The sequence below is a fragment of the Pleurodeles waltl genome, chromosome 1_1 (assembly GCF_031143425.1).
Source record: "Pleurodeles waltl isolate 20211129_DDA chromosome 1_1, aPleWal1.hap1.20221129, whole genome shotgun sequence".
NCBI classification, from domain to species: domain Eukaryota; kingdom Metazoa; phylum Chordata; class Amphibia; order Caudata; family Salamandridae; genus Pleurodeles; species Pleurodeles waltl.
In genome coordinates, this window is record NC_090436.1 from 525,903,071 (window position 1) to 525,927,016 (window position 23,946).

The following is a 23,946-nucleotide window of genomic DNA, read 5'->3' on the forward strand; positions in this document are numbered from 1 at the left end:
TTTGCAGCCTTTTATGAAGACACAGAGAGCTAGCCTCGACTCCTACTGATGATCCTAGGAAGAGCGGTTCTCTTTAAGATGATTACTTTCCCCACACTATTATATAATCTCAAAAACAACTGCATGAATCAGGAGGAGCGATTCAATGGGACGAGGGGAACAACAGAGTGGCACTGGCAACGCTTATGGTGAAACTCCTACAAAAATGGGGGGAATATCACTGCCAGATATTCAGGCCTATTATTGGGCAAAGCAGTTGATGCCTGAGTAGGCTGCTATCAGCAACACAGGCGTCCCTGGGGGTATGGTGTAGGTCATCCAAATTACTGGGATGGACATCAAGGGTCACCAAGGAAACACCTCTGTGGGGTATGATGAAGGAAATGAGAAAGTTGCATGTATTTGGTCCTTAGGACCTCATTAGCATTTCAGTGGTGGGGGATGCCTTAGAGAGCGGGCCTGGGGTCCTTTGCCTCACTGCAGAGGGATTATGACCTCCACCCCAATCAATATTTGAAATTTGCTCAGCTCTAACATGCCTGCATGGTAGAGGGGCTGAATGAGATGGAAATACCAGAATATGCCCCACTTGAGGGACAGTTACTTATAAAGGAGCTTGCCACTATGGTGGTGTCCTACACCTATAAAACTATTAACAACAATGTCCCAGATAACTTGGGGACACTGGGAGAGAGATGGGAGAATGAACTTGGGGAATTTTAATTGGTTTATACTGATTAGGTGGCAGCCTTAATGCATCCTCAGGAGGTGGCAATCATATCCCAGTTGCAACTCATGCAGTTTAAGGTGCTTCACTGCCTATGTTATGACTGTGCTAGACTGCATGGGAGGGAGAGAGCAGCGTCCCCGGAATGTTTGTGGTGAGGGGTGCCAGATGGGACTTCCTCCACACACTCTGGAGTTGGTGCACCTTTCAGACATACTGGTTGGCCATACTTCAAGAGCTCCAGCATATGCTAATAGTAGATGTCCCAGCTGACCCGAAGTATATTCTCCTGGGTATTCCCCCCAAAACTGATGATCCAAGGACAAAGCTCCCATTCTATAATTTCTGTCTGATTGTAGCCAATCAAGATGTGGCCAGAAATTGGGATGTGCCAGAGACTGCCAGACTTCAAGAGTGGAAGGATTGTATGGATATGGACATGGCAGCATAGAGAGTAACTTGTGGGAGCAGAGGAAGTTTAAAAAAAACATGGGGACCTTGGATGCACTACTATAATTTAGGAGGAGAAGATGAGGAAGCTGTTGGCCAGGGCCACGATGATGACGAGGCTTGGGCGGGAGGGTCTGGTCAAGGAGGGTTCTTGATCTGAGAGCCATGTGGAGAGCTGTTTGTCTTAACACCCTGGAGTGCTCTATGCCTGGGACCTGGCTGTGAATCTGAGCTTCCAGGGGACCCACCTCCCTTTGTTGCTTTACCCTCTCCCCACTCCACCCTCCCCTCTTCAATTTACTTTCCTCTGCCCTCACTGTGTCGCTGATATGTTGATGGGACTTGACATGCTGGACTCACCTATAATAACGTGCATTGTAACAGTATTAGTGTGGGTGCTCCATGTTGTTATTTTTTGGTTCTGATAGTTGTTTTTTTTTTCAACAAAAAGCTTAATTAAAAAAAAAATCTTTTTTAATTATTGCGAATCCGAGGGACCATATTTGGGGTATTGTGAAAGTATTACATAGTGAAACCTAACTAGCAACACTGCATAATACTCCACATTCATACAAGGACATGAGGGGATGATTAAAGAGTAACAACTGGAGAGTGGTGGTTTGCCAGAGAGACGCAAAGGTGCTGAGATAGTGGCATATGTGGGTGACTGGTGCTCCATAACGGTGGCACCCCCAGGTACTCTCAAACTATTTTGCAGCTGAAAAGGTGCAAAGCTGACCAGCAAGACATCCTCCTCTCCGATTGCCTACCCATCCAATGGTAGCCAGTCTTGTGAACTATTTTGGTCTAGATATGTTCCTGCAAAATCCAAAGACTTTTGGTCACTTCATTGTAGAGAAAGACTATTGGCCACTTCACCACAGACGAGACCCGCTCCATCATGAGCAGCATCCACTCCAGAGCCCCTACAGATCACTACCCAAACTACATTTTCAACAAAGCTATTAACTCAATTGCGCCCGAGCTCCGCAGCACCCTCAACTGCTCCTTGGAGACTGCTATTTTCCCCCAGGACTGGAAACACACTGAGATCTGCCTGGTCCTGAAGAAACCCACAGCTGACCCCATGGATCTCAAAAACTACTGCCTTTCATGGCCAAGGTTGTCGAAAGAGCCATCAACGCACAGCTCCGCAAACACATTGAGGACAACAACATCCTGGATATCTCCCAATTAGGATTCAGTACCAACCACAGCACAGAGACCGCACTTCTCCCCGCAACAGATTACATCTGCTTGCTCCATGACCATGGGCAAACAGCAGATCTCATCCTACTGGACCTACCAGCTACCTTCAACATAGTCTCTTACCACACCCTCTGCTCCAGACTCCACACAGCAGGCATCGGTGGCAAGGCCCTACATTGAATACTCTCCTTCCTGACCAGCCAAACACAGAAAGTCAGACTCCCGACATAACTGTCAGAACCTACAGAGATCAGCTGCCCCTCCTTGAGCCCCACACTCTTCAACATCTACATGGCCCAGCACGCATCCATCTTTAGAAGACACGGACTGACCATCATCTCCTATGCCAATGACACCCAGCTGATCATCTCACTGACCAAAAACACTACAACGACCAAGAAGAACTTCCACAACGGGAAGGAAGCCGTTGCCACTTGGATGAAGGAGAGCTGCCTCAAGCTCAACTCTGACAAGACCGAGATCCTCATCCTGGGACCTGCCACATCAGCATGGGACTCCTCCTGGTGGCCAACCACACTAGGCAACCCTTCACCCCTACAAACCACGCACGCAACCTCAGCTTCATCCTGGATTCATCACTCACCATGACGCAACAAGTCAACTATATCACCTCTGCCTGTTTACCACCCCCTCTGACTCCTCCGGAAGATCTTTAGGTGGATCCCAAAAGACTGATGAAAGACCGTAACCCACACCCTGGTCATCAGCAGGCTCGACTACAGCAACGCCCTCTACACCGGAACCACCAAGAAGAACTTGAAAAAACTACAACTAGAACGTCTCCGGCAGACTCATCCTGAGTGGGGGACTCATCCCGAACGTCCCCCACTGCAAACACATCACTGGACACCTGAGAGATCTCCACTGGCTCCCGGTCGAAAACAGGATCAACTTCATACTCCTCATCCACGCATACAAAGCCCTTCACGACCTGGGACCAACCTACCTCATCCACGGAGTCACCTTCTACTCCCCTGCCAGACCTTTCTGCTCCTCTTGATACACACTTGCAACGAACTTCACATATGGAAGACCTCCTCTGGAGAAAGATCCTTGACCTACCTCACGATAAAGAGCTGGAGCACCCTGCTTCTCCACCTCAGGCATTCACCATCCCTACCACAATTCAGGAAGGTCCTTAAGACCTGGCTCTTCGACTGAAGCTCAGAGGACCAACCCCAGAGCGCCTTGAGACCCTCATGGGTGAGTAGTGTGCTTAAAAACACGATTGATTGAACACTGAGAACAGTAAAATCATGATTTTTCCAGATTACACTTTGGCATGACAGGAGAAAAGTTCATCCTTCACGATGGTGAAAAGAAAATTAAGAGACATGGACATTACACTGTTGCTGGTGAAGCTTAAGTTGCTTATGTAGAACAAAGCAACCTTTTTTGAAGAAAGAAAGACATATTTGGATTGAGTGGAGCAATCTGATGCCCAACAGATGGATGGTTCACAACCACACCGAGGCAACAGAAAAGATAGAACAGATGACCCCTCTACCGAAATGCCCTAAAACTTGCAGGTACAGGATAGTTAAGAGCCAGCTGTTGTGACAGTGGGTCTTTTCTTGGGTGGTTGCTACCTACAAAGTGGGAATGGGTCCGAACTTGAGAATGCAATAGACTATTCTGATGTGAGGTATAGGCTTGCAGAATGTTGTATGGATGGGACTATTATACTGTACTGATTGAACATGCACAAAATACCAGGCAGATTAAGTTCCTGGATACATTTTTGGAGCAATCTGGCTACACCCCATTTTGGTCAATGATTACTAAGGGAGACCTTTCTCTCCTTTAGGATGCATTGCAAGTGGCCTGGTGTCGTACTCAGTAACTCCACCCTGTGGAGTTGGCAATATCATAAGTAAAATAAATAAGATGTAGAGTTATCAGGTATTACAAGTGGGACACAAATAAGATGTGGAGTTATCAAATATGACAAGTGGGACCTTTAGAGTCTACTAAAAAATAAACAATTACTGGATGAATTGGCAATCTAGATTCAGATGCCTCTGGTTATTCCTCATTTCATACCCAGTATTTCATCTTGAGATTTCCGCTGCTTTCAGTACAAAAAGGTTCTTAGTGAAATACACCAGGCTCTGCAGCCTTCCTGCGACCCTATAATTCCCATGGAACCAGGAAATCTCCTACCGGCCCTCTAGGAATTAAAATTATCGTAATCAAGACCATGGACTCTTACGTAGAAGAGCTTGTAGCATATGTTTGATATGTTTGGTAACTGTGAATGGTTGAACATACATTGAGAGGTCAACTAGCCTTCTTATCACCTTATGGGCATCTGGTAAGGGTAACAATGCTGCAGCTGTTTCAAGGCATTACATTTGACCTTGTTGTACTAACTGACAGTGGTCCCTTTACCCTTGCTTAGTCAGCATTGTTCCACCAGGGGGCTGACTGGATACAGGTTGAAAAAACAAGACATTCATGCTTTGGGATTTGTTTACTGACATTGCTGTCCACGTAATACCTGTATCTTCTCATGCAAATAAAGGTAGAATGTCTGCCTGTGCTTTGTTTCAAACTGGATAAAGTACTTTCTGCTTCGGTATTTCTCATTAATAAGGAATGAGACTTTACTTACAAGTGCACTGTTTGCTGCTTATGCAATGTCCAATATCGTTATTAACAAAAGTACCTGCCCTCTGGCCTCTGGTACAAGCTGGAGGGACACTTGGCAAACCGTATCAGCAACAGCCTGCAGAGAACAGTTCTATTGTATTTACCTCTATAAAGTATTTAAATCTTATGGAATTGTGACAAAAGTTCTGCCTAAAACACGCTTCAAAAATGATAACGTTGCCACTAAATTTCCAAACATAAATCCATGGGGAGAATTTTCCAACTTACGCAGTAATGTAGTCTTTCAATCATACAAGGTTTTGACGAATGTTACTGTACTCAGATGTAAGCATACACCCTTAACCACACCATTTACCCCAAATCCTTATGTTTAAGAACTGCTGTCAGTGAGCCCATTTCTAACTCATGAGAGCATCAGAGCTTTCTGCATACTTTGCCACCATCCCACTGCCTTCCTGTCTTGCTGAGAATGCTCTTGTTGTACTTGATAGGGTAGTGTCAACCATTCACAAGATGATTGGGCTTGCGACACTGAGCAGAACAACAGCATTTAAAACCAGGTGTGTCAGAACTTTTTGCGTGTCCTGTGTCACCAAAGTCACATGCACCATCTACTTGCATTGACCATTTCAGATTAGTCGTCATTATTAAATACAGCAGGCTTGTTCTAAAATCTAGCAATAAATGTTATTGCATGAGAATGGGGTCCTGAAAAAACTCTATATATTGGGCATTATGTTATGTTGTGTCATGGTGTGTAGATTTGTATACCCGTGAGGGTATCCAGGAGCTGGAGAAGGAATGACAGCCGGGTGGTGCTCTTAGTTGAACAGCCAGGTCTTCAGTTCTTTGCTGAAGTTTAGGAGTGGAGTGACAGTCCTGATGTGTGGAGGAAATTTTTCCAGTTTTTGGGGGCAATGGAGGCGAATGACCACCCTTCTGTCTTGCTTCTGTGGATGCGGGAGATGTGAGGGAGAGAAAGGTGGAGTGTAGCTATCTGGAGGGTTGGTAGAGTTGGAATCAGCCACCTAGGTAGGCTGGCCCTGTGTTGAGGAGGGCTTTGTAGGTGTGGATGACCAGCTTGAATTTGCATCATTTCTTGATGGTTAGCCATAATAATTCTGGGAGGTAGGGAGTGATGGGAGAGCTTCTGGGAATATCTAGGATGAGTCTGCCAGTGGTGTTTGGGATGGTTTGGCATCTTTGCATGAGCTGGTTGGAAATGTTGACACAGAGTGCACTGCCATAGTTGAGACTGCCAATGAAGAGGGCCTGGATGACCATGTGTCTCGTGTGCATTGGGAGCCACTTGAAAATCTTATGAAGCATTCTGAGGATGTGGCAGCAGGATGCAATCAAAGCACTGACCTGTTTGTTCATTGAGAGTTTGTTGTCAAGGAGGATGCTGAGGTTTCTGGCATTGTCAGTGGGGGTGGGACCCAGGTCGGGTGGCCACCAGGAAGTGCTGCAGGGGAGCTCTTATTTCCAAAGATCAAGATCTCCATTTTCTCCATGTTGAGTTTGAGGCAGCTCTCTTGCATCCAGTTAGTCACACTGGACATTTGGGCAGTGAAATTGGTCTAGTTGGTGTTGTTCATGTCGGTAAGGGACAGGATGAGCTGAGTGTCATCAGCGAACGAGACAATATTGATGTTGTGGCTTCTTATGATGTGGGCGAGAAGTGCTATGTAAAAGTTGTACAGGGTTGCGGGAGGAGCCTTGGGGGACTCTGCAGATGAGCTTTTTTGTCCGGAGGTGAATGTGGAGAGTCTGACTCATTGTGTCTGGTTGGAGAGGAAGGAGGTGATCCAAATTACGGGCGAGTCCTTGGATTCCTGAAGTCTGGCAATGAGGGTGCCATGGAAGATGATGAAAATGCCATCGAGAGGTCGAGCAGGATGAGAGTGGTGGTTTCTCCTCTGTCGATGATTGACTGAATGTTATCTGTTGCTGCCAGAAGGGCAGTTTCCATGTGGTTGTTGCTGCAGAACCCTGATAGTGTGGAGTCCATGAGGTGGTGCTGTTCAAGATGGGCAGAGAGCTGCTTGCTGGTCTGTTTTCCCAGGACCCTGGTGGGGAAGGGTAGAAGCGAGATGGGCCCATAGTTGCTGAGATATTTTGGGTTGGCCAAGAGTTTCTTCATGTTTCCAACTGTTTGGGAAATTTCCACTGAGGATGGAGGGGTTGATGATGGTAGCGAGGTTGGTGCTTATCAGTGTGCTTCCCAGATTGTACATGTGGTGTGGGCACAAGTCTGAAGGGGCCCGAGTGGATGGCCTACATGATTCTGGGGGTGTCATCTGTGGTGAGGGGGTTTCAGTTCCTTAGGAGGTGGGTGCTCCTGGTGGTGGTGGGGGTGTGCATGATGATGTCCTCTACGGTGGTGTGGGGTGCAAAGCTGGAGTAGATCTTGAGTATTTTGTTGTGAAAAAAAGTCTGAAGGTCTTCGCAGAGATGTCAGGGGATGATGGTGTTGGAGGCTACTGCTGAATTGGTGAATCTTTGACTATGCTGAAGAGTTCTTTAACGGAGGTAGATCAAGAATTGAATCCGAGCATGAGGGCTGCTTTCTTAGCTTCTCTGATCTGTGTCTGTGTGGTATCTTCTGAGTGCGGATGTGTGTCTCAGGGAGTGTTGTCTCGGGTGGATTACCTCCTCACTTCCCCATCCTGATGGGGCTGCATTAAACCTGTGGCTCAATAACAGAGGATAACAGGAAGCTGGGTGCTGATATTAATGACCATCCTTAAAGGGAAGGGCACCTCTCTTTTATACATGCATGGGGAGCAGGCTTCTTCAAGACTTTATAACTCCTCCAGATTGAGAGTGCTGAGTGCTACCTGCAGGTCATATATTTTATTAAAAATGTACTGAGAAAACCAGTGGGTGTGGCTTGCATTTTGTGTCCTGACTAAAACAAAAAAATAAAATGCCTGCGCAGTGAAAAAAACCCATAAGAAATGACATTTACTTCCAGAATCAAACGCACCTATGAAAATTTTTATGTGGGCTAATTCAGAGTATATTTAATACGTAAAATACTCCTGCATGCATTAAGATGCAAGCATTTCACATGCGGTGGAATGCTTTATTAAGCATATGGTAGCATGCGATGAAAAAGAAATACCCCTTTGGGTGTAGCCAAAATCTAATCTGTATATATAGAGAATTGGTAACAGCAAGTCTTGCAGACAACTGCGCTGGGAAGACAGACCTATTAAGTTATTAACCCATATTGAAATATGTTAATAGTACCTTAGGTACAGCGCTAGGGTGGTGCAGTACTGCGAGAGTAAAATCCACAGAAAAACAGAATGGTGTTACTAACTCTGATCTGTAGTGAGCTTTTATTACCATACTCATAAATTAATTATTTTTAAAAGTGGCAAAAATAAAACATATTAGACAGACCTTATTTCCACTGAGCTTATTTCAGTGATGTCTGCTGACACGGGACACGCGCTGAAATTCGTCTCGCTCATCCTACACCCCACCTTCCTTGCAAAATATGCATCACTTACCAGATACCAGCTAGAACCTTGAGTTCTGTATACCATATGGTCTTCTGAGAGGTGAGAACTGATGCCTAAATGAACACGCACACAGCTTCTAATAAGCCTGCAGCTAGGAGACACTCGGAGCATGCAGGCAGCCGTCCTATACTAACATGCAACACTTCCCATTAAGACATAGCACATTTTGTAACAAAGCACGGGCAAAATTCGTAGCAATAATAAACAATACTGCGTTCATAATTCACTCAAAATGTGAAGCTGTGCTACCCAGCATTTCATGCGCAAGCAAATGCTTTTCAAATGTTTTTTTCAGTTGTCATGTCAAGTTCCTCACGTTGCGGTAAAACAGAAAGATTTGGCCAGCAGCTCCCCGTGGTGAGTATTCAGGGTTGCCTCGTCCATTTGGCCAAACTAGGCATAGGCCCAGAGTGGCAAGTATAGAGGCGCAAAGAAGTAAAGGAAAAAAACACAATTAAAGTGTAAACATCGGGGGTTCTGTTTGCACGCTTTCCCTAGGATGCCAGTTGATGATAGCTAGTCTAGGGCCAGCCCTGACTCTACGTGTAACTTACAATGTGAACACTTTGTTCCATTCCGGGTTGAGATTCTTGTACACTGTGTGCGTGAGGAGCCGGTCATTGTTCAACTCCACCACACAGAAGGGATCACTTTTACCTAGAAAGAGAAAATTGAAGGTGTTAAACAAGCCAGCTTGGCAGTTTCCTATTCTCCAGCACCACACCCAAATTAAGCTTGAAATGTTGTCTAGGCACGAGCTAGTGAATGCTAGAATAACCACCTTATTCCAGGTCATTTCAGACACCATTTCCAGTCCTGAACTTTTCACCTACCAATCAGTGTTTTCACATTACGTTCGTTTATTACGTTCAGTGGAGTCAAAGTAAGACCACAATACCCAGAATGCATTATTTTATCTAGTAAAAATCTAGAAGAGAAACACTGGAACGGCATGGAAGAAGGTGGTCACTCTAACAAGTGCACCCACAAACAGTTTTATAGAAGAGAATCACACGTGCTTCATTTTCCAGATATAACTTCGACATATAAGAAGGATAATTGTAGGGGCGGGTAGAACCCGTATTTCCCAGGCCACTGATGTCCCATTTCTGGTATCTGAATCCGTGGACTCTGAAGTGATGGGCAGAGTCACATTAAAAGACTGGGACTTCTTTGGAATGCCCAGTTCCCACTCAGCCCAGTGGCTTTTCATGTTAGAGACAGAGAGAGAGATAGGACTTTGACAACACAAGGATGGGACTTAAAGAGGGTCTAGATTAGATAGATGAGTGGAAATAAGCAGATTTTCTTCAGGAGGTTGGCATCATTCCACAAATCAGAATTAACCTCCTTCATTCAGACATTTCTGATTGTCCATGACAGGCTTGAAGTGCGACAGAGCAACAAATGGTGCCTGTGGCAGACAGGAAAATTCCAGTGATATGGAATGAAAGTGAAACATATTTCAGTTCTGCATGCCAGTCAAATTATGACGTGCGTGGATTTTGTCCAGCGTTGGCTAACTGCTGTGCATCTGCCTTAATGAAAGCCCTTATTCTCATTACACATGCCTTCATCCGGCCTGAATCTTCGAGGATGTGGGTAGGGCTTAGTTGAATATATAGTGGACTTTGAAATAAATCAGAATGTCTGCGGACTCCATTGCACTGCAGGAGAACTGACCCGACGCCAAAGCTCTTCTCAGCTTTGTAATAGATGCCATTCCTAATACTGACCATAAACTGGCAATGTTAAAACACACGTAATGTTGGACTCCTATTAGAAACAACAAGAACTTTATGATATATTGCCACAAACTGTACTTAACCTAATTTAGACGTTCTAGTGTGACAACTGATCCAAGGAATTTTGAATGGAAGTTCATTTTTGTTAGGGGTTCACCTATCTCTATGTCAACAGCATATTTCCAGTCAGAACGTTCTTCATTTCTTGTATGTAAACCAAAGCTAGTCAATAAAAGCAAACCAAGAAAAAAATTGTTAAACTCATTAATCTATTAAATGAAAGTCTATCACTGGCAGATGGTGCCTAGCACCCAACAATTTGGTTGTTGGGTTGCTTGTGTTCTGGTTCAGGGAGGAGCTGGCCTGGCAGTTCGGGCAAGACTGTCCCCACTGGAGCATGGTCAAGAGTGATTTGCATATGACTGCGTCCAAACTGAGGTGGCATGGTGTACAAAATAACAATGAACTGGGATGGAGCAACTAACAATTATCAGCACATCAGGCATGTCAGTAAAGAGTAGTAAGCAATTTGCCTTAGGACAATCACAGGAGGTAGACTGAGAGCCAGTGTGAGTGCATGGAATATATGAGATGCCCTACTGATGGATTTTCATAGATAAGCGAATTAAGAATTATTATCTGAACTGCATAAAAAATTATGAAGTTGGTAGTGGAGGCGTGGCTTGACTGTCCATTGCGCAATACATGGCTTTCGGAGCTCCAGAGCCACCCGGAGCGCGAGGCCTAATGATCCTGATGGATAGTACATTCAGGCCCAGAAACATAGGTGAATTGTCCCCAAAGAAATGTGCTATTGCAGACGGGGACTAGCAGGGCAAAAAGGCGACCAGAAGAGCTGGGAGAAACGAAGGTCAACACCACAGACAAAAACAAAATGGTGCCCATGTTCAGTGCGGCTGAAACACTGGGAGACTCTGGCCCGAGGAGTGACAGGGAGAAGGGAATTGGTAGTTGAATAGTCGGGAGCTGCAAAGGTGCACCGACTGTCCTGGAGGAAGACTGAGGCGGGTCAGAAAGAGACCACGACCTCTGCTGCAATGATGGTTGCAATGTCGCTGGCCTTGCTCAGTGACTGTCGGGCTGGGAGTCATCCCAATCAAGCAGGGAATATTATCGGCACATTTGGACAGAGAGCGGCAGCGTCTCTGAATGCTCATTCAAGACTCGTTCCATTCATGGCTTCAGACCTCGAAAGCACTGACTCTAGCGCATTGACATCACACACCCTCCTTCCCCCTCCTAATCGCCGACAGAGCCAGAAGTGAAAGTGAAGTGGGGAAAGCACCAGGTTTGGCTGGCCCAGAGAAAACCGGATGCCTGCCAGTGGGTCAACATGTCACACCAGCTACTCCTGCAGGAGACAGTGCCTCAAGGTACATATTGCTGATTGAGGGAGGGGAGAGACAGCTGTGCAACCTGGCCGGGTCCCCTCCCCCCAAAAAAAGGGGAGGGTGAAAAAAGGAACTCTGCTAAACCTGAGAGGAAACAGACTGAACACTAGGACAGACAAGTAATTACACTCCAGGCCTTAACTACACAGGCTGCATAATCGGAGTGATAAAAGATACAACACAATTCAAAGAAACCAGAGGGTGCTGGCCTCGGGGCATTTATGGTGGTATGCATTTGGCTCCTCTTGGTGCCCCGCTGTTAAAGGAGATACGGTGCTGTGGATAAAGGAAAAGCTGTCGTCCACAGGAAGAAGTCGGTGGCAAAACTGTGAGCTGGTCACCCCCTCCCCACGTAAACTCTCTCTGCGTGATCTCTCCGTAAGCGCACTGAGGTGGGAAAGAGAAGAAGTTTACCTGTTTCTTGTTGGAACAAATTGGGCATGGTTATGGGAGACAGGACTTGGTGAGAGGAGTTGTAACTGAGTCGGAGGTCAAGTAGGAGATACTCCCAGCAGATTTAGAGACTAGATTGGCCCTCCCTACAGGAACAACTCCTTATGGAAGGAGATGTATAGGTGTTTAACACACACACCACAGGATGGTATGGCCAGCCTTGGGAAAGGCACTCCCCTGGGTGGAGAGACGGGGGCAGAGACAGATGGGACAGGCAAAGGTGAAGATGCTGATTCTCTGGCAAAGCATACGGCGACCAACCTACAAGAGATTAAGGACATCAAAACATCCTTACAGACCCAAATAGCGGCTGTTGTGAGCGAAGTGGGACTACTGAGGGATGACCACTGAAAACTGACAGAGTATAAGAGTTAGAGGATAAACTGGGTGTGACTCTGTCTCAAGTCAAAGAACTCACAAGAAAATGTGCTGACCTAGAGAAAGGAATGCAGCATTTGGCGGGAAGACTGGAAGACGCAGAAGGAAGTTTGAAATGCTGAAATGCGAGGATAGTGGGAGTGCCAGAAAACTCGGAAGGATCCAATATTGAACTGTTTGTGGAAGAATGGCTAGTAAAAATCGTCCTGAAGGGTCAGCCGTCCTGATTTTTCTCAGTGGAATGGGCACACGGAATTCCATCTTATGCTTTACAAAAGTGAAGCAATCCTAGGCTGATAATAGCAAGATTAATGAACTTTAGAGATACAGATACTGTTCTCCAGACAGCTAGAAAGCACGGCCTGTGGTTCATCGATGGAAATGAAGTGCATCTATATCCAGTTTATACAAACCTTGTCCAACATCAATGAGGGGCGTTTGTGCCTGGTAAGAAAGTGCTAACGCAACTGGATCTCAAATACTTGCTTATCTACCTGGTAAAACTGCGGGTGAACTGGAAAGGAAGGCTCATTTCTTGCTGAATGCACAGGACGCCTAGACATGGGTGGAAAATTGAGGTCTATGGTCGGGGCCTCTGCCAGCAGAGACAAGGGAAAATTGATGGAAACCTGCACCCTGGAGGTGACGGAAGAACATGGGGAAGAAAGGTGCTTCTTCCCCCACCAAGACACAGATGAAAGTGGCGCAATAGCAGACCATTAAAGAGCTGAAACAGCACATGGATATCCTCACGGACAACAGGTTGCAGTCGCTCACCTCAGAAGGCAACGGCAGCAGCATGGAACGTACGGACACGGAGCATGAAACAGATGACCAGTTGCCAGTGGTAACGCCAATGACATCTGAACATTTGGGGTAAGGAGGGTACGGTGGGACAAAGAGGTCGGGCAGGTTTAGAATTGGCCTTGGGGACTGCGCTCACGAGGAGCTGCCTCAATTTAGAAACACAACCTTGGACCTGCCTATAGTGGGTGCTGAACCAAGCACAATGGGCACAAGAGGCCAGCAGCCACACACTAATGACTATTGCATAAGATGTTTCTCAATGTTTCGGTATGGGGTTCACACATACCGTATGTTTGTATGGTGGTCAGTTAAAGAATCACCATACGGTAAGGTGGGGGGGAGTTTAGGGTGTTTACAAAACACCAAGACTCATCTGAAATTGGGACATATTCCCAGAATGCTGCACAAGGGGTCTTGCACCTGGAGACACACACATCCCCTACATCCACCATGACACACCCACAATCTCCAACAATGGTATTATGGAATGTCAATGGTCTGGGCTATAAGATAAAGTAGAGTCTGATACACAGAGTGCTAAATAGGCTAAAACCAGATGAGGTGTATTTACAAGAGACTCACTTGATTGATCAGCAACACTGTAGCATGGGGAGGGGAACGGTATAGACTAGGAGGGCGGCACAATACACCTTACGCTCATGAGGGGTGACAATATTGATAAGGAAAACACACTCCTTTCATGATAAGCACCCTTGCACAAATACACAAGGATGCTACAGAGCGATTTGGGGAGAACTTGAGGGAGAGGATTATTGTTGGTTGATGTGTATGCTCCCACAGAGCTCCAGACGGTAGTACTAAGGAAGGTGAGCACTATACTATTGGAGGCCCCACCAGGAATGGTAGTGCTAGGAGGGGAATTCAACCTGGTATTAGATACAACAATAGACAAGATCAGTAACCAGGCAGAGGGGGAGATCACTCCCCACGTTTGATAATGTTAAATCTTAAAATCCAGAGAACTAGACAATCGTGGAGAATGGAGATGTAGCATCTCACCAACAAGCAAGAAGACAAATGCTTGAATAAGGCCTCTAAATACTTCTTAGTGGAAAATGAAAACAGTGTGCAGAGCCCCTTAACATTGTGGGAGGCATAAAAACCAATCATAAAGGGTGTTATCATTTCAGAGGAGATATGAGAGAAAGACATGCTCAGTTGGCCACCCTATAGGCACATTGCTGAACCTAGAAAGGGAATATGCAGCAACTCCGACTCAATCTGGTAAAAGAGCAGTTGATCTGAAGAGGGCAAAATATCAGGCGCTTGCAAAACATGAGGCCAAGACATCTTATTTAGCAAAGCAAAAAAGAGTACCTGAACCGGGGAACAAAAGAGGCAAACTGCTTGCATGGCTGGGAAGTAAAGAGAGAAACAATATGATAGTCAGGGAGATAAGGAGAGATTCTGGGAGTACGGTCAGGGAAAGTGGTGAAATAACAGAGGTATTTGCTAAACACCTAAAACACTTTTACGACTCCCATATGAACACCCCTGAACAAGACATACTAGCTTTTATTAATGATTGCCCTATAGGATGACTTGGGGAAGACCAAAGGACAGCCCTAGAGGCAGATATAAGGGAGGTCGAGGTTTCAACTGCACTGGATCAGAAGCAGACTGGGAAAGCCCTAGGACCAAACGGATTCCCAATTAAACTAGTTAAAAGACTGCTGAATGAAATGGTGGCTCCGCTATAAGCAGCATTTATGAAAGTATACGAGGAGGAGAAGCTACCAGATGACATGCAACCCACAACAGTTGTGTTGATTCTGAAGGCAGGTAAACCTGTAGATAGCTGCGATTCCTATAGACCATTCTCACTGATTTATGCGGACATTCAAATTCTGGCAAAGCTATTAGCAAACAGACTGAAGACAGTAGTGACAGATTTAGTGCACCAGGACCAGAACGGACTCATGCCAGACCGCTCGACCAGGCTGAACCTACACAATAGTCTAATATTGGCCCGAGAGTTGCCAGCCGGAAAAGTACTTGCCTCTTTGGGCGCCAATTAAGACTCTGATTCAGTGGAGTCAATCTATGTGTTTGAAATTTTAAAAAGGATGAGGGTTGGACGCAAATATATTAAGTGGGTCACACTATTATATGACCGTCCCAAGGCAAGAGTAAGGGTAGATGGCCATACCTTGCGGGAGTTTTACATCCAGAAAGGCACAAGGCAAGGATGCACACTGGCGCCAATGTTGTCCTCTCTGGTGATCGAGGTACTGGCAGAAAAGATACGAGTAGAGATGTACAAGTATGGTGTTGACCAGGTGGTATGGGGGAGAAGGAATACATTTCATTATACACAGATGATATCCTACTTTACTTGACCAATGGGAATCAGACTCTGGATAGGCTTAGGCACATTTTTTACATATTCAATGAACACTCTTGCTTTGTCATAAACTGGATTAAGTCACTGTTGTTCCGAATGGATGACTGTGTTTTGGGAAAGTACCCCACACTGCCACTTCGGATAGAGAAGGTTACATTCCAATATCTAGGGATCTGGATAACCCACACTCCAACTGCCTATTATGAGGCTAACTTAATACCCCTTTTACACCACATAGAACAGGATGCAAGTAACTGGCAGCCATAGCCACTCTCTTTGCTAGGGAGGGCGGCCATGTTCAAGATGGTGGCAGTTCATAGATTCCTCTACATACTCCAGAATTCCCTATATAAAGTGCTAGAAAGTTTTTTCACTAAAGTGGATAATTAATTACAAACCCTGCTGTGGGTAGGTGGCCAGCCTTGGCTATCCTTGAAAACTCTACAAAGGCCAAAATATGAAGGGGGTATTGTCCTGCCGAATGTATGAAAATAATACAAAGAGGCACAGGTGAGCGTGGTGAATTATTGGCGTAGACAGATGCTTATAAGCCCACATTCGGACAGATAGGATGCAAATGGGAACAAACAGTTACTTACATGCGTTATATGGTGGCACAATGCCCCCCCCCGAAACGAGCCCGGCAACAACACGGTAGTGGACAGCTGGAAGAGACTGACAAGGGAAATGGGATGGGGCCACAGACTGAGTCCCAAAACACTGCTTTGGTAGGGCACCAGGTAGACAGAGGTAGCAGCATTGTAGGGGTTTTAAGATTGGTATGCCATTGGCCTGTCTACACTGGCAGATGTATGGGACGCCAACGGCATAGTACCCTTTTCCTATTTAAAACAAGAATATCAAATACTAGATACAAAGTGGCTCAAATATGGACAGTTATCCTATGCACTCAGAAATATCAGATGAGGAAACGCAAGAAGACTCCCCATTGGAAAATAGGCTTCTAGGGTGGGTGGAGAAGAAGCTAGTGTCTCAGACACAGGTTACAGTAATGAGAAATTCACAGACCCCACTGGTGAAGTTACAGGACAGATGGATACAAGATGTAGGGGACCACGATAAAGAGGATTTTGAGAGAAGCACTTGAATTTCCAATTAAAGTGGCAGTGTTAGACTGATCCAGCTAAAAATATTGCATAGGGTATACTATATGCGCACCCTGTTGTGTAAAATAGGTTGGACGAAAGATGCATGCTACCTATGGGGCTGCAGCCTGGAAGGCTGCTTTATCCATAAACTGTGGAGTTGCCCTCCTATCCAAAAGTTCTGGGGTGGGGAGAGGAAATCATTAGCCACAGCAACAGGAATACTTTGAACTTGTCACCCTGATTGGCAGTACTTGGAATATGAGAGGCTGTGGAGCATGAACGTTACCCAAAAATACTTGTCAACATGGACTGTATGGTAGCTAAGCGTGATATTGCTCAAAAATGGGAATCTGGGTCTCTCCCCACAAACCAGACGTGGGAAATGGGGATGGAATACTGTATGATCATTGAAAAAGAAGTATATAAAGGAAGAGGATGCATGAGGAAATATGAGAAAATATGGGGAGGCTGGATGATGGAAATGATTCAAGAGGGGGTGTCATGATGAACACATTGATTGTAAAAGACTAAAATACACGGGCCAAATGATGGGAAGAAATGAGGAAATTGTGAATTCAGGGTACAAACTTTGTGCATGTAACTGGGATGATATTGTATTGTTGGGAGGGATTCAGGAGGTGCTGGCGGTGTGAATGGGTTGTCTCTGATATTGGTAGTCTTATCACAATAAAATGTAAAATAAAACTTACAAATAAATGAACTTGGTTGTGTGTATGGTATTTTAGGTAGCCACGTGGGCTTTGTACTTTTCAACATTAACCAAATTTGTATTTGAGTTTGAGCGATATATAAACTGACAATATGACAGCATATAAAACATATTGAATTCAGTAGAGTTTACCCAATTTTATGTTCTGCTAGCCCGTTTCTGTACCGTCAACTCATCTTTACAATTTAAGATTTAAAGTTAAGACTCCAGGGGTGAACTGCTGCAACTCAACAATTTCTTTCTACTCTGGAGATATACCTCTGAAGGTTCAAAGTCTTGTACGCACCCTAGGCCAATTTAGGTGCAGAAAGGAACCATCTTCAGGCATAATTTTCAAGATTATGACGCACAGAGTCACAATATGCAGAGATTTAAGTCCGCAGATGGATCTTCCGACGGGAAAAAATGTGCACCTATAGGTTATTGTTCACATTTCTCAGATTAGGGTCGAAAGTGGCAGTGCGGATGAGCATGCAAAAAGCATGGATCATCAACAAAATCAAAATATAATGGGAAGTTACGAACATACAGTATGACCTTTCAAATCATGGAAACACATCTGAGTGTGGAGTGTGTGTAAACAACAAAACAACTAGAACAGGTGGGAAAATGCAACGGAAGTATAATATCATCGTTTGTGGGTTGTTGGTGCAGTGCCCGGTCTATGGAGCTGTTTCTGTAGTGCCAGTGTGATCAATGGTGAATTCCATTGCTCCATCCGCTAAACGCTATATTAGTTTTCTGGAATTGAGGCTGTGTGGCTTTATTGAAGCAACCTCGCGGGCAGGCATCAGGAGAGACAGCAGTGTAGCCGACGGGTATTATCTCATTCATAGTGTACATGACAATGGAATCAATAGTTAGCTGCAAATGATATGGTTTGACATCTTCTAGGGTGCATTATTGATCCCCGGTACTTGCACAATAATGAACTTATTATCAATCTTCTAAACAAACAATCATGTTAAATGTGGGCATCTCTGCTACATGCCGCGTGGTATAAAATTGAACAAAAGCTTTCAAATTATAACAAATAAGACTCTTCCTTTGGCCCAGGGCTCGGGATACGCATTAATGGCCACTAACATGATCACTATGTGACAACCTAGAGCATGGGAGGTAGGGCAGGGATCTTTGTGCCTTATTCACAAAAAAAATATTAAATACAAAATGGTAAGAATACGGTCGGAAATGTACACTCCAGCTTGAACTTACCTTTATGGTGTTTTGTTGGGAATTCACAAACATTACCAGGAGGATGCCTGGAAAGCTGCAGCGCGCAGATGCTTCAAGGCTTATTCCTGTGTAAATTATGTGACTTTTTCTTGAATTACTATTTACACACTGTGGAGCTCTTTGCACGATGCTTTACAGTTCTGCTCTGGGGAAAGGGCGCACTGATATGCAATTATACATTATTTTTTTTCTTTACTTTTTTGGCTTCTTCACGGGGACAACATGTGCCCCCGTGGAGAAACTCCTTCCCTTGGATCACAAAGATATTTGGGGTGTTCCCTTCCGCTTCCTGCCCTGGAAAGGATTTTACTCCAGCTTTTGACTTGTGTAAATCTATGGCCAGTTTCAGGTTGGGAAGGTTTAGAGATGAGTTTGTGAATGCCCACAAACTCGCAAGGATTACAACTCCTTGTAAAGACCACTACTCACCACATGCATAGGATTTACTCCTTCATAATTGTACACTGCTCCTGGGTGCAATTACGTGGGAGTAAAAAGATATATGTCTGCTAGATATTCTTATATAACTACTTAGCAGGCATAAATCTATGAATTTGCGGTCATAAATCAACAATTATACCCAAAAGAGAACTTTGTGATTAGGAACTATATACTTTTAAAATGTTATTTCCATTCAATGTTGTGGTGTAGAGATGCTAAAATTTAATGTACCATAAAATTAAATGAAACCCTCCTACAAAAACGTGCATTTCACCTGTGTATTTTCTTTCTTTCATTATTTGGTCTAATGTAATTTGTCTCAGTGACATCTAACTGCAGACCAGGAAGGGGCATGCAATGGTATGCTTTGTTGCCTGGTTTTTGCAAAGCATACTTCTATTGCTGTGGCAAGTATGCATTCCTTGTACCACTTTTTAAATTTGCAAAAATGTGTAAATGTTGCGTGAAAGTTATTTCCAATAATTAGTGTTTTAATGATGTATGGAGTTGTAACTGATGAACTAATTATGCTGTACCTGGAACAAATTACCTAGGTCACCTAGAAGTACAAATAATGCTATGAATAGTTATGCCACATTTTTGTGCAATACACCATTATTCTTAAAATGGATGCAGTTTCTGGTGCTCCTGCTCATTCCCCCTCCCAGTCAGTGTCCTGTTGTAAAGATATCTCACCTCTTGTTTTCACAGTACATCAAGTGAATGATGTAAATGTAATAGCGATATACAACAACAGTAGAAAGCGTGTATTGATTTATAAAATTACGTTATTGTTTCTGATTTGCCAATACAATCTTAACAATGGTCGTACAATAGTGAATTTGGAAAATCTATTAATAGCTTGTGTAATTTGTCTATAAACCTTTGGGTCTTTTGGGGGTTATTATTTTTGATCATTTTCCTTTTACTTTGATGGGTATTTTTCTTATTTTCATTGGTGACTTACTTTTTTTTTTGCACTTACTAATGGAATGCTGTCACTGCTCTTTATGGGTTTGGCACTTAGAATTTTTATACAAATTCTGTCTAATTATGGATTCATAAGATCCCCTGAGGCTAAATGCAGCATACATAGAAAGAGGAGAAATAAAGATATTTCTCCTCATTACACCTCACCTGGGAAGGCATAGCATTTTCACGCATTCTCAGGTGTACCACTTTTGGCAAACCTGGGAATGTGTCAAAATCCATGGACGTTGCATGGGAACACCCACGCAACACCCACTAAACTCCTCTCTGGGGCTGAGTAACACAATACAGTGATTTGTGCTGCATTGCTTTACTCCAGATTTATGAAGCCACTTGAGGCTATGTAAGGTGGCCTTGCGTGGCTTCATAAATTGCATTTTAATCTTGCATTGCACATGCACCATGTTGTGTGGTGGAAGAACAACACGCCCCTTGTCATAAATATACCCCTCAGTTCTTTGCATTTCTAATATTTTGTTAACTCTGCTAAATTGTGTTTACTTGATGAAGTGTGTAGTCTCTAACCACCAGATCAACTGGAGACCCTGGAGACTAATAGTTTTGGTAAAATATTGGGGTGATTAAATAGTGGGGTTCAGATGATTATTGGGGTTTGGCTCCGACACAGTTGGTAGCAGAAGATGGCGAGAGTTAGAGCACCTCGTCTTTAAGGGGTCCCCAAAATACTTTTGGAAGAATTTTTGGTCTTTAAGTGCCTAGAACAGAGAACAGAATTTTGAAAGTTATCTGATGTGTGATCTTCCTGCTGGCTGACAAGCTGCATGCTGTGCAGTCTTGAAAGCATAGAAATTGTAAGTGTGGAAAGGGAGAACTTGAAAGCATGGGTTTGTGTGCTTTATGATAATGGATGTCTTTTTTTGTGGTGAGTTATTTTGATATGTGATGATGATTGTGGCTTCAATTGGTGGAATCATTACTGTTATGATGCTGTATTATTCATATTTGTGAACCCATTGATATTGTTTTGTTTATAGGGGAAAATTGGGTTGGTTATTGGATTTCATCAAAAATCCAAGATCTCAAGATATTATTATTATTAACATGTCAGTATTTGTGGTGTGTAGAGCAAGACGCCACTTACAAATTGATAGGTATCCGTATTAACAGATTTTCTTTTTCAGGTTTGATAGACTAATTTGGGTTTTTGTGCTTGCCCTGAGTGCATGGGTGAAGGACATTAACTCTGGAGGTGGAATTCTGCTGGTCAGAAGTTTGCCTAGCAAAAACTCTATAGAACTCTATAGGCTGTTTGAGATTCAGGACCTGATTTTGATCTTGGTGGTATTATCACCAAGCCATTTTGGCAGTGGACTGGAGAAGACCGTTAAGTTGACGGTGTTCCACATGCCGTATTTAGATGTTACAGCTCTGCAAGTGGAGAACTGCTGACGGATTGGCAAGGGAAACAGCAGCGGGACCCAATGGACTTCGTACAATGGCAGGGGCTATTTAATAGAGGCAACTGACACAACTCTACCTTAGCTATATGTGTCCCCTGCACTACATACTACACAACACCACGCATATACACTATCATCCATTACAATTCCAACACAACACAACCCGTACATGCCAAAAACACACATTGACATACATCCATGACACAACATACACACCTCATTGACACCGCACCCACACACGTCACAACCACAACAACCAACACAACTTCACACTCAGCTACACAGACACACTCACACATAAGCACAACTACACACATCCCGACAAAGTCTGCCACAGAACAACACTCACATCGGCAACATAACATACACAACATTGGCTTCACATGCAAGTAACACACATACAGACACAACCACACCACCCACTAGAGCTTCCTCCACCTCAAACAGCCAACACATACACATACTGACTCATATACTCTACGGATAACACAAACCTATCTGTACAGGTCCCCTTGCAATACACACACCTGGACACTAGTGTGAATGATGATGCCACAATGACAGTTGTGTATGTGGGCAATATGCGTGTTGTGCCAGTGTGTCCCCAGCCATGTGTGACACAATTGTCTCCCCGACATATGCATGTCACAGTGATTTAAAAAAATTACTGTGACATGTATATGCCTGCAGGGATCACGATCTCCCGTGCAGCCCCACACAATGTACCCTGGGAATGCGACGTCCCTACCATGGAGTCCGGCGACAGAGGGTCATGTTTCTCTGTGGGTCAGTGGCAGCAGTGACAGCAGGTGTAGTTCAGTCGAAGATGGAAATGGAATAGGGAAAAAGGTGAGTTTTCCCCCAAAATCCGCCAACTCAGAAGCAGAGGTCGGACCACCAGCCACCGGTAAGGCACATCTAAATCTGTAAAGCAGGAAAGGTGGCCAGGGTCCCGCTAGCTTTCACTTCTCCCCCTCCTGCCGTCGATGCAGGTGGTGTTTTCTTTTGGCAGAGACGGCACTTTGAATGCAGGCTTTCGTCAATGGGACCGCCAACATCTAAACACAGCAGGTGGACAGTCACGGCGACGTACGGGTTTTCAGTCAAAAAGTTGACGGCGGGACTGTTACCACCAAGATCTAAATCATGCCCTTAGTCTTGATTGTTGGTAGTGTTTTTCTTCCCCTGTTAAAAAATCAAGTTTCTATGGTTGAGAGGATTCTGACTTGTACAAGACTGATTTATTTACCTAATTTTCCTTTTTAGAGTACAGAGACAAGGTGCTTATAAGCTTGTAAAGCTTTATTAAGTTTTGTATTTGTTTTCTTACACATGTAGAAAAAGCTCTGTGGTTGGCTGCTCAGCCAGGAAGCCACACTGGGATTGGTGTGATGACACCACTATGTGTGCTCTGAATAATTGTTTGTCAGAATTGCTGCGCTGTGAAGGGTTGACCGTTGACAGAACTGCACTGCAATTTGTTGTTGTTCGCTAAGTTCATTTTCAGCATTGTCTTGGCTTTCTACATTGTTTTGAGCTTGGGTACTTTTAAAGATGAATGGAGTATTATGTCTAGGAAAGAGGATAGGCTTAGAGAGGGCTGGATGATGTCAAAAGAGGGCATGCCAGCATTTGAAATGATGGAAGATTTTAGGTGTTATATGTTTGTCTGGATTCCCAATTTGAGTAAATATAAGCACATTAAGAGAAGTGACAGTTTCCGATGGAGGGCACTATTAACTATGAGAAATTAGACTCTTTGAGACAGACCATGTATGATATGTCTCCAATGCCTGGAACTACACAGTTCACAGAGCTCAATAAATGGGATAACATGGCAACAGAGAAAGAGAGAGATGGAGGATAGCTCTATTAAGAAATCCTCCGGGACTGGTTAGAAGCCAAATTAGATGATGAGGAGAAGGCATAGAGGGTGGACAAAATGGCAAGTGTTAAAGCATATCCTGCAATAGTTACAGAAACAGAGCAGGACAAAACCGATAAATCTTAAGTGAAGAAAGAGAATGAGGAATCAGATGATGAGAATGACAAACTCTGTAGTGAATTACTGATTTCAAGACCTCCTCCACACAGAGATAGGAAAACTGAAATTACCTTGACTACTTTTGGGGTTGATGGAGAGGGAGACACAGCAGTGGTGCAAACTCCTACTGGAGCTGTACCAAGTGCCCCATTAGAAGTTCCAATTACCATGGCAATGCCTAGTATAAGTGTGACAGAGCACACTGTAAAGACAGTGGTGATAGAGTCACCTCATAAAGAGGTCTCCATTGGGATCCTTAAGA

The 23,946-nt window shown here is 44.3% G+C and overlaps 1 protein-coding gene across 7 annotated transcripts in view; it reads right to left on the reverse strand.

Annotated features, from left to right (window-relative positions):
• The window catches only part of MCTP1 (multiple C2 and transmembrane domain containing 1), a 2,197,525-nt gene that overhangs the window by 437,651 nt on the left and 1,735,928 nt on the right, over positions 1 to 23,946 (reverse strand). For all 7 annotated transcript variants that reach the window (XM_069225469.1, XM_069225480.1, XM_069225487.1 and 4 more), the window contains one exon: positions 9,108 to 9,210. In XM_069225469.1, coding sequence (XP_069081570.1) covers positions 9,108 to 9,210 — 103 coding nt within the window. The remainder of the gene's footprint in view (positions 1 to 9,107; positions 9,211 to 23,946) is intronic.